This window comes from Buceros rhinoceros, unplaced genomic scaffold, assembly GCF_000710305.1.
Source record: "Buceros rhinoceros silvestris isolate BGI_N320 unplaced genomic scaffold, ASM71030v1 scaffold5488, whole genome shotgun sequence".
Lineage (NCBI taxonomy): Eukaryota > Metazoa > Chordata > Aves > Bucerotiformes > Bucerotidae > Buceros > Buceros rhinoceros.
The window spans coordinates 23,912-35,871 of NW_010427353.1; the positions used below are offsets into that span (position 1 = coordinate 23,912).

General features: G+C 42.7%; 1 protein-coding gene across 1 annotated transcript in view; it reads right to left on the reverse strand.

Moving 5' to 3' along the window:
- Window positions 1–2,480: 2,480 nt before the first annotated feature.
- The window catches only part of LOC104498466 (1-phosphatidylinositol 4,5-bisphosphate phosphodiesterase beta-1-like), a gene marked incomplete at its 3' end in the record, with an annotated part of 13,236 nt that continues 3,756 nt past the window's right edge, over window positions 2,481–11,960 (reverse strand). Inside the window, exons 5-9 of the mRNA XM_010141849.1 lie at window positions 8,299–8,479; window positions 6,179–6,255; window positions 4,692–4,733; window positions 3,688–3,745; window positions 2,481–2,567 (exon numbers count right to left, since the gene is read on the reverse strand). Coding sequence (XP_010140151.1) covers window positions 2,481–2,567; window positions 3,688–3,745; window positions 4,692–4,733; window positions 6,179–6,255; window positions 8,299–8,479 — 445 coding nt within the window. The remainder of the gene's footprint in view (window positions 2,568–3,687; window positions 3,746–4,691; window positions 4,734–6,178; window positions 6,256–8,298; window positions 8,480–11,960) is intronic.

The window sequence follows — 11,960 nt, forward strand, 5'->3', positions numbered from 1 at the left end:
GAGGACAAGAAGCTGAAGAACAATTCCCAGCCTTTTGTCTAAAAGTATCCGTTTAGGAAGTAAAATCTCCAACTCTTATAAGAGAATAAAAGCTTTTTCTTATACAATAGCCCTGGAAATGAAAGCTGCAAAACAGTCTCACCCCCAAACATTAAAAAGAAATGATACATCTGAGGGAAAGGCAGAGTTTAAGGGTGTAAGTCAGTCCTGAGTGAAGCACTTTCATCTAAAGCCGTGGTATTTTAAACAAAAAGCAAGCCCTCTGCCTCCGCTACAGGGAACTGATTTGCATCCAGTTTGCGCAGTTTTTAAAAGCTGTTGTCTAAAACATCAACACTCCAAGGCAAATTTTCTTCTGGTGACTTACGCACACCGCACCAGAGGACGCTGCAAACCCATACTTAAAAAAACCCCAACCCGCAGCTCACTGGTGTGGTGGGCCGTTGGCAACGCTTTGTGAAACGATCTCCTGCCTGGCTACAGCAGAGCTCTGCGCACCAAGTCCGAACGCAACACGCCGCGACACTGACTGAGGACAGCAAATTTGTCTCCAGTGGAATCATTGGTAAAAAATACTGAAAAGTCTTTCCCTCTTACTATATAAACTCTTTATTTAGGGGTTGAGTTGAAACTGCCAGAAAACCCTTTTAACACCACTGGCATAAATTGTGGTGGGCATTTGAATACTGAAGCGTGCGAGAGAGCTGCCTGTTAAAAAAGCCGTCCCTCAAAAGGCTGCTCTTTGCATAAAATACATCGGCTCTTCTCAGCTGGGAAATCATTTGATCTATTTTATATCACACGCCCTGTCACTAAGGAAGTAAATATGGAATGAAATATGAACATGAAGGAAAACATAAGAAGAGACTTAATAAAATGAGTAATTATGTTTTGCCTAAACCCTCTCATGCCAGCAAGAGGCGCATACCATCATAAATTCGGCCACGTCTGCCCATTTCAATATGTGGGAAAGGAAATACAACCCTGCAGCCAGGCCCTGTGAAGCACATTACCGCAGAGGGGTTTCTCAGGAGAAATTGAGAGCACTGTCTGAGGAGCGCTGATTAGCGCAGCGCTTTAACTGATGGCAGATGCAGGGGCAGACGAGGGATCTGGAGCTGCTCTGTGCCATGACCTAACGCTTGGCACGTGGACAGCTGAGGGAAGAGTCTAACGCTACTGGTCCAGCACAACCTTTCAAAACGTGAGCCAAGTCCTGACTGACAAATTTTCAGTGCTTTCTGCTACTTCTCAGTAAATCAACAAATTAAAAAAATACATCAATAAAAAAAAGGACGCAGACACAAAGAAGTAATCAAGTGCCCGAGTATTTGTGAGAAGCCAGTGTTAAAGCACTAGCAGATTATTCCTTGAAATATAAATTCCAGTCTTTTTTAGTTCACATGCCTGAGAAGCTCATGATCCTACAGCTCCAAATATAAACCATAATATTATGCATACTCTGCACCCACAACATCGAGAAGTTCCAGTTCCATGATCTTAAAAAAGACGAGCAGAAAATCAGAAATGCAAATGTTTGTATTTTCCCCAAGTATTGTAGGCTTGTAGCTACTCAGACCTGAGCCTAATTTATCCTCTGGGTATTTCACAGACACGACGTGACAACACTGATTAGCCAGAATGCTGGAATTCCAGCTGTAATACCTGCACGGAGACATCGGGACTGCGGACACAGACAAGAAATGCAAAGCGAAGCCTAGAACACACGTTTGAGCGAGTGCAGAAAAAATGAAAGCAGACACGACACAATGGCTGTGAGGAATCATACTTGGATACGAACTCTGCTGAAAACAAGTCCCCCTCCGCACAGAAGTCTCACGATACAGTTACCTAAGTTTTCTTACAGGAAAATTGCCTACAAGTGGAGGACTCTGAACCTTCTCCTCCGAAGCCAATGGCAAAACTACCAGCAGCTTCACTAGGAGGAAGAGCCAGCCCGGAATCTTTAGGATCAAAACACGTACTGCAGGCTATTACATGTGGATGCAATGCACGAAATCAAATAGAGGAAATCCAGCAGACAATGGGAAATATAAAGCACTATTATTATGAAAATGCTCATTGTTTTCCACAAAAATATATCCCCATCGATTATGGCAAACATCTGCGGCAAGCATGCTAAGAAGATATCTCTTTTTCTTTTCAACGTAAACTGTGTTTTGTTTCGGTACTGCTGAAGCACAAGGAGTGAAGGGCACACTCTGCTGGGCAGACGCACCAGTTACACCAAAAGCCTTCAAATAGTATCAGTACTAAACCATCGGTCTCATTACATGACACCTGGACTTGAAGTGCTGCTCCATACTAGGCTGCTACTCCGTTTTTTTCATCCTGAGTATTAGAGGCACTGGCTACGAGTGGAGTTTCTCGTGTTTAAACATCAGCCTACCTGCTGTAAGAACACCTTCTTTCCTGAAGGACATTTTTAGCAGTCTAACGTATGTTCAAAAACTCTTTACCTTAGGCTTTTCATCCAGTATTTGCTGACGAATCTCCTTGTGTTTTTCTACGAGTTTCTCCTGTCTTTTACTCTGAGCATCTTCTAGCTGTAAGAAAATCGCAGACCACCTTTTTTCAGATTGCGCATCCTCACTTTCCCACCTCATCCCCAACAAATATTTCAGCCATCCAAAGAAAAACGTTGCCACCAAAACTGTGAATAATTCTAACATAAACTGTGAATAATCCTAACATAAACGTACACAGCACTGTCACAAGCATCCCTAACAACTGCCCTAACAGCGGGGTGTGCACAATGTATCTCAGGTTTCACACGTGGGACTTAGAATCAGAAACGTCTAAAGGACTTACTGCAGACTCCTAATGCTGTTGAAAGCATAATGCAGTTCTACAAATCATATTAATTTGGTTTAGCTTTTATTGTACAAGATGAGATGGACCCTGGGCCCAGAAGCAGAGGATTTGCATCCTAGAGTCCTACATGAACATGCTGATAAAATCTTTGGGCCCTGTTTAATAAAGCACTCGGACACGTGTCCGACCCCAACAGGAACTAAGCATACTTAATTTGCTAATTCTTTAGATTGCTTCCAAATCAAAGCCTCTGTGAGCAAAAATGGGCCAGTTCTGGAACAGAGCTACCTCTGCACAGATATTACGGGACAATTCAATAGTGGCCTGCGTTTCAGGGTGACTTCACAGCTCAAAACACTGCGGTGCAGTTTCAGCCCCGTGTAAATCACCGAGAGCTTCAGCTGTAATGAAATCCTTTGACTTGTATTTTCTGAGCTCACAGAGTGGTTTTTGCATTTCAGTAATGGTACAAATGTGATTAAAGTTAAAATATACCCTGCAATTAAATGCTTATTGACTTGCAGAGTTCCTTAAGCAATCTTTGCATTCATGAGACAGTAAGCCAATTAAAAATATGGTACATTTTCCATGAATAAGCACAGGGTAATCAAGGATGTACTAAAATCTGCCCCTCTCAGCATCATCACCCTAACACTGACAATTAATGAAGATCTGACTGCAATTCCACCTTTCCTTTAACTGGAATGTGAAGAGAAGTCCGTTAAAAAGCAGCACTTGTAGAATCTTTATACCAAAGCTTAGAATCTGCAGTTTAAGGTGACCTAAAATATGAAAACTGACATTCTAACCCCCCAGAATGAAAAAGAAAAGTAAACATATGGCCAGACTTACCCGTTTTATGTACTGCACCACCTCCTGGATATAAGATCGAATCATTTCAGTCTTCTCTCTGCGCAGAAGCAATCGCCAAGTTATTGTAGCCAGTAAGATCCCAGCAATATATTTTAACCCGCCACAACTCCTTGCAAAGTAAGTAAGGGATCTGCCGCCTTAAACAGTTCTCCACTTCCTGAACATGCCTTTTGTAACAGGCTGCATCTTCACCGCACGACGGGCTCCGACTTCCCCGTGACCTACCACAGCAAGCCCTCTGCTCTTTTTCACAACGCCTGTGGGCTTTTCCCCACAGGGTACTGCCACGTCTTCGAACTGATGCTGCTGTTCCTTCAGGCCCAAAAGCTAGTCGAGGCGGGCGCGCTATCATCGGTAGATGCACACTGCCACATTGTGGCACGTTATATCGGTCTCTGTCGGTGAGCAGATGCTGCTAGTGACATCTCAGAGACAACGGCAAAGTTCCCACAAAGAGCAGGGCAGGCTTGACTTTGGTCCCAGCTTTGCTGAATAAACCAGACAGAGCTGAACTCAGAGGAAATACCTGCACTTTAAGTGACTCAGTGAGATAGTCAGTAGGCAACCAGTGGTGAAAGGCTGAAGATGAGATCCTCCAAAGGGATAAATGTGCATAAAGCAAGAATTTGTGGATACCTGCGCTGACCAGATTCAGGACAGCACTCCGAAACCTCACTGCTGTTGAGGTGGCACTGAAATCCGATGGGTTTAGGGAGTTATGCAAGCCCTTGTTGCATATGGGAATGAGAAAAATTAAGCAAGAACAGCTAATACAATGTATTATCTCTGTGCGATATTCTTTCCCAAATTTGTGTAAAAGCTCTAAATAAAAAACCAGCCTAAATAAAACCCAGCCTTGTTTTAAATAAAACAAATGGGATTTGCCAAAAGGTCTCGCTATTCTCTGTCCAGCTGTGAGAGCGAGGACGAACTGTGTCACTGGACAGAGGAAGGCTGAGTTTCCCATGTAGTTCCCACCTCACCTTTCCCAAGGGCTCTTTGACAAGCCTGGCAAAGGAAAGCTCCTGGGAAAAATGAGAAAAAATAAAAATAAAAGAAAAAAGAGTTGGACCTTTGTTTCTGAGCCTTTCCCGCTTGTGCCTCATTAACTTCTCAGCAAATAATTTCCTATTGCAATTGTTTTTTATGGCTGTAACATTTTCCTAATGACTATTTTTTTCTAACGTGACTTCCACGCCCTCTGAAAAGCTCTAACCATATTAACTATTTCTCCCTTTTTTTCATCATCAATTATTCCCATATTGTTATCTTTTTTCTAGGATGTTTATTAAAATTCTATAACATCAATTCTTAAATTACCCAACGCAGTGCATTGTGTGTGTGTCACCTTCTTTCAGCGTTACCAAATACACAGATTTTACATTGAGACACTCCAAAACCTCTATAAACCTTTTGATTTGTAGAAAACCAAACATGGTTTTGTCTTTGTTACTCGGCAAAACTCTGATATTCTAGATTTTTCTTTCTTTTTTTTTTTTTTTTTTTTTTTTTTTTTTTTTTTTTTTTTTTTTTTTTTTTTTTTTTTTTTTTTTTTATGTTCCTCCTGTATTTTTAACTCTCCTTAAATGTTACTAAAGACCGGTAACAAGAATATCGCAGCAAACTGTGCAGGATTAAAATGCTCCATTTTCCTTTTCGAGCTGCTTGCCAAAACAAATGAAGGAGGACAAACAAACCTAGATCCTGTGCCCTTGGGAAGAATATAATCAACTTGCACAACTACAGTTTGTATTGTCTGGTGGTGCATAAATGAAATTAATATATAACACTGTCACCGGAGGAGAATCAGTAGCGGGGTGTCTGAGGGGAATTTATCACAAAAGTAGAGCAAACCTTCCCGTGTGTTGCCGTGCAGCTTTTATAGTAAGAGTTAAGAAGAAAAGAGAACTCCTAAATAAAAACATACGGTGAAATCAAACCCTGCAGGTACAGAGCTACTAAATCTATTTACACTCAGAAGAGCAGTGTTTGGTTAACAGCATCTTGGCGAATCCTCTGTCGTGCCACTCACAGGCATGTCCTCATCCCATCCCATCCCACCCCACCCATCAGCACCTCTGCAGCTGACCCAGACTCTCAATGCTCGCAGAACAGGAGATGAGATTAGTCCCAGGAAATTAAATTAGTATCAGCAGAAGTCAGAAGGACTCATCTGCTTTGGTGAGGTATTACAGTGGGACTACGAGCTGCCTTTCTTTGATTTTCCACTTGTGAAAAATACTTTCTCCCATACCACAGAAGGATATGGAGCGAGGGATATACTTACTCTTCCATCTGATTTTTATCCTTGGACTTTGCTTCTGTGATCTTCTCCTGCCTCTTCTTGTCCATTTTTTTCTTCAATTCTTTCTTTTCTCTAAAGCATAAAAAACCAATGGCAAGTTCAAACGGCATCTAAACAAAATCCCCACGGAGTAGTCATCAGTTATAAGGGGAAATAGCACCTTACTTTTCACAAGTTTCTTTCAGTTTCTTTAGCTGGCTGTTCTGACACTCCTCGGCTACATCTGTCAACTTCTGAATAAGCTAAAAAAAAAAAAATCCCAAGAAACAAAAGTAGGTATTTTCAGCCAAATGTCATACAGGCATCTCAGTTTCCTCAAAAGTCTGCAGCAGACATGGAAGTGTTACTCCATTCCCTGATTAATTACCAATGAGTGAACGCCAGTGAACATTCTTATCAGTGTAAATACATTCTTAACTCGTGGAGCGCAGCCAGGCTCGTGCCTGCCCATCTTAGGCAGAAAGTACTACACCAAGGTGACACAGTTTCAGAATACCAAACGTAAAACCAAACTGTATTTTGCAGATTTTATCTTTGCTAGGAATGAAAACACCCACGATGGTCATAGACTCAGTTTATGTGACATAAATTCCTCTGTGGCTGAACATTCAAGGTTTTCCACGAGTGCTGAAAACATCCCTTTGACATTGAGCATTATCACATGGAACAGTCTGGATTTCGGGGTGGTCAGGTGGATATTGAAAATTCATGCACAATAGCTAAGAAAGCAAAGCAGAGATAAGCACAGCCTACATTTTGATCACAGAAACACAGGTTCAAAAGCTCCGAGTCGCTGGTTTGAAATCTGCTGAGCAGCGCCAGGTCCAGTCTCACTCGTGCTGAAACTGCTAACATGAAGCTGCCTGTGGGGTGATGCTGACAGGAGAGGACACATGGACAGGGCTGGAGTGCAAGTTCAATGACTGGTGAATTAAAACTGGGGATGGGTCCGATTTGGTTTGATCACCCCCTCCAGTTTAAGTCAGATTCTGTAATATCCTCTCAGGATGATGAGCCAGAGAATGTGTAATAATGCCGAGCTAGTCTGATCCAGCTTTTCAATCCTCAGATAAAAGAAGACACTGACAATAGGTTCTCCTCAGAAAGACAGACATCAGAAAGGACCTCCCAGCTGCAAGGCAGATTTTAATTGGAATATTAACTCCTGCACAGCTCAGAGGGAAAACTGTCTGCAGGTTCTGTGCTGGAAAATTATTGTATCCTGACGATGCTGACAATGTAGCTTCACTTTGAGAAATGCCACTTCCCATTTTAAAATGTATGTGGGTCCAAATTGGTTTTAATAAAGATTAAAATCTCTGAGATGCAGCCAACAAGCGTTACTTGAAGGTGGGCTCTCTCTCTGTGGCACAGGTAACCGTGTCTGAGCGCCCACACTGGGGCAGCCGTGAGGCACAGACAACTGGTGCTGAAGAGGGCACCACTTGGGAACCGCGGCTCCACGCGATGATCCAGGGGAGTGGATTTGGGAAAAGGCCTTGCTGAGAGAAATCCTGCTCCTCCTCCGACCTGCTCTTTTTGCATGGTGGGGCGCAGTAGACAAATCACTTCGCCCAACAGTAATGAGGCAAAACATCATATCACAGAAAAAAAATTGTGAGAGGGTTTTCTGGAGTTGCACTCCTGTAATACCCTTTCAAAATGTTCTTTTCTGCCTGAGAATATCCGTCAGCTTCAGCTGCCACCTGCCCAAGCTCTTCTATTTCAGCTCAGAGGGCTCATGACCCTGCTGTAGCTGTCAACCAAACTCCAGCTGTAAAAACACAAGCTGCCTTAGACCGAAGGACGCAAAATGTTTCTTCACCATATACGGAGTACATCCTGCACCCCCTTAAAGCACTCATCTGCAACAGGAACACCGTGTGGCATGACTCTGCATCCAGGAAATGTTTGAATCTATTCCCATTTATTTGCTTGGTGTTTCAAATTATTTTCCAGCTACTTCTGCCTCCTTAAGTGTTGTAGGTTTAAAAAAGTGGCAGAAAATAACAGAAACATCATCGAAAAGCTGCTCTAAACTGAGACTTATGTAACTGGAGGTAAGGAGCCCGTAATAATCCTGTTGCCTCATGCCTTCATCCAAAGCTCTTCAAAGTGTTAGTGACAAAGTGACACAACAACCCCTTGAAGTTGCCGCAGACCTCGGGGGAATCAAGCTCTGAAATGGACTCCCAGTAAGAGGAAGCCTCACTTCATCACGTCAAGCGGCTTTCAGTACTCACCCCGAGATCGCCAAAGGAAAGCAGACGACATAACAAACATACCAGCTTAATGTGCTCTCGTTTCTGGTACTTCTCACTGTAATATTGCTCCTGCCGGAGATTCAGTAGCTGCTGTTGTTGCTTCTCCTTCAGCTCCACTAGCTTCTGGGTCATCTCCGCGTCGAGCGCAGCTAATTCCTGTTCAATAGTAGAAGAACCGTGGTCTGGGCTGCTCGTTTCAGATCTGCAAAGACAGACAGACACCCCGCCAAGGTCTAAGGTCACGAGGCCTCTACACTCTGCCCCGTATCTAAACCTCGTTTTTAAGGCAGCTGGTTCTGCATAGCTCATTAAGGAGTTTCTCAGCACCACGCATAGAGCCAGAAGATGATTTGACTCTAGTAAGCCAAATAATTTCATCATTTAGGAAAAAAATCAGCATTACCAGTTTATTAACGGGATGGCTATTGCTTTTAGACCTCATCTGACTAACCCACCACGGTGGTGTGAACCAGACTTAGTATAAATGAGCTACAAATGCAACCGCCAGGGTTTCCCATAAACAGGTGCCCGTGAAACTTGTTTATCCACTTCCAGACAGGGAACTCGAACTTCAGAGCTGCACAGTCCTCAGCAGAAAGTGACGAATTCTAAGTATTCTGAGAACTGAGTCATCCTTGCATGCACTTAGCAATAAATTTAAGAGCATAACTTTACCTCTGCATTTATAAGATGCTTAGCATGGCGGGAACATCCCTTTATTTGGTATTTTCTCCCCCCTTCAGGAAATGCCATGCGTAGCACACACACAGAGAGCGCTGCTTTACGGGCTGCTGACTTTCAGAGGAAAGTTAACACCCCAGCGGGGTGTAAAATTCAGAAAGCAGCAAAAAATTCAGAAAATTCACATAGGAGCAAAGAAAAAATATAATGAGGAAGCTAAAAAGCAACAGCAAGGAACAGTTTGCTGGTTTTTCTGTCTGTCTTTCTTAAGACGGAAGGAAGGATAGATGTGATTGTGAAAAGAAACATGAACACCAAACCACTCGACGAAAACAAGCAGCAAAAGCAGTACCACTCTCAGGCCAGCACTAAACTAAACCGAATTAAAATATAAAAACCCAACAAGAACATGCGATGTCCCTGCTCGGCTGCTGTGTTTACTGCTGTGCTCAAGCGTTACTCAACCTCAGAACAGTGTGCGAGATGGACAGAACAGCAAAATCTCGAACAGAGAGGGCCGACGCCGCGAGAAAAATGAGTTGGCTACTCAGAATTCTGCAGAGATTACAATGCAGAGAACTTGCTCCTCTCTTCTCTCTCCTAGATTGAAATAATGTGAAGCTGCATTCAGCGGTCTGGGGAGACGAACCCCTCTTTATTTCTTGTATTTGAATAGTCTGCTAAGGGGTTAAGTGGGGTCAGTGTGGTAAGTGAGAATAATTTAAATAGAGAGCCAGAAGACAGCATTAATGAATTTTAAAGTTAGCATATTAGGCCATTACACTATAAATTTTAAAGCTGACATTTCTCTTGTATTTTTGGAGAAAAAAAATTAAGGCCTATTTCTAATGCTGGTTAAAATACTGTCTTTTAAGGGACACGATCATGATAGAAACTTCAGAACGCCACCAGCAAAACACTTGTGCACGTGCATGAGTAAGTACTTGCAGCTTCCTATAGAAAATGGCTTTACAGACCCTTTGCCCAATTTATACAAGGGCACGAAACATGGATTGCTTCTGACCAGAGAAAACATGTTTTTATGGCCATCTGATCCAGAGACTCCTGATGAAGTAGTGATTTATACTCTGCAATTACAGGCAAATAGCTTCAGTCATGATTTAAAACGATAAAAATCGCCTTTTTCCCTGGGATGCAGTATTCGATTAGAAGTCTGGTGCTCAAGATTACATGCTCTTGCAAGTTTGAAAATCCCTGAAAATATATTCCTGCCTTTTTAAAATTCAAACTCGTATTTTTTAACCATCAGATTTCTCTATATCTGCACAAAAAACTCCCCATCTCTGAAATCACTGTGGCAACTCCACGTAACAGAGTGCGAGGTTTTATTGCCTGGTATCATGAATGATTTATGGTCAGATCACAACAAAATAAACCAACAAAATCCTTCTTACTCAAATATAAATGAGGCATTTTATTTATTCAGTTTTATTTTCTGCTTTAATTTGAATAGAATATGCTAGAGAAAAGAAAGAATCGTGACACTGGTGCCACGCACATTGGTGATGGAAACTACAGTGGACGAAACGTCACCCTGTGTGCGGCTGACACCCAGTCATTACGGGAGCTTGTTAAACCCAAGTGTAGAGCCCGGAAGTCTGAAAACTGGCAACCGTTAAGGCCAGCGGACCACAGATATATGATGAGTGTTAAGCTCTTATTAAGCCTGATGACATTCTGTCATCGGGCGGCGTGAATGAATATGCCCCTTCCTAGGGACAAGTTATGGCCTGAATCCCAGTCGCTTACATTAGATGTAGTCTCACCAAGGCTGGCAGCCAGAGCACGCCTGCAGCTTTTTTCTCTGACCATCTTTTACCAAAAAGTATCAAGTGATTTTTTTAAAGCTCATTCGACATCTTCATATTTAAGAACTGCAGCTACATTTGTTTTATGTAAAAGTTAAAAGACTTTCATACTTACCCAATTACTTTAAAAAATTAATTCCGTTAAAACAAGAAAGTTGCACTAATGGGAGAAATAAAAATTCAATTGCAACATTATCAGACACCAGTCGTGCCTCTGTGTGTATGTGTTTCGCCAGGAGCTAAGAATTGACCTTTATTAACACATAGTTCCTTACCATACGGCCAAGACAAGAACTGTGGAACAATTAATGAGTCGTACCACCTTTGCATTTCGAAGCGATAACAATAAATACAACTCTCCATTTTTATTATCACTCAAACAAGTAATATAAAAACCCTATCAGCACACACAGAAGATAGGGCAAGGCAAGATGCAGAAAGAGACAGCACAGAAGGGGTGTGCGTGCAGAGGCAAAGGCAAGCAATCATGAGGAGATCCCCAAGCGGTCTGGATCAATCACTTAAACACTGGTCAGAATATCAGTAACTTCAAGCGTTTCTTTCACCTAATGATGTATCTAATCTCTTCTTCTCTTGCATGAGTTTATCCCGGGGCTCTAACTTGGAGACAATGCTCTTCATCCCCAAATTCAAAGTGCCTGTTTTACCCATAAACAGCACAAAAGAGGACTAAGTTCTGTTCCTGTTTTGACTCCTGGGTCTGTTCCACCACAAGACAGGACACTGTGGTGGCCCAGAGTAAACCAATTGCTCAACATGGGCAGGATGACCCTGTGTGCTGGCTACGAAAACTTCCTGCTTGAAAGAGGAGCTCCTTTATGAAGTTAAATAACTGTGGGGCAGAAGTTTCTGTGGAGCTGATATTCCTTCTCCTTTAGAAGTCAGCATGGGTGAAGATGGGATGCTCCGACAAAACGTGCTGCAGTTGACCTGAGTAGGAAAGTAACGTACTTTATCCAGACAGGTTCTTTCATGCTTTAGCCTGGCTCCTGAACTGTCCCAGCATGCAGGAGATGCCCCCTCTCATGGTTTGTGATTGAGAACACTACTAACCGCTGGCTGCTGCTGCGCCTACCCATGCCAGTGGTCTAGGGAAAGTCCCAAGATAAACACTGCATACCCCCATCTACAGGGACAGAGGGGTCACGTGGT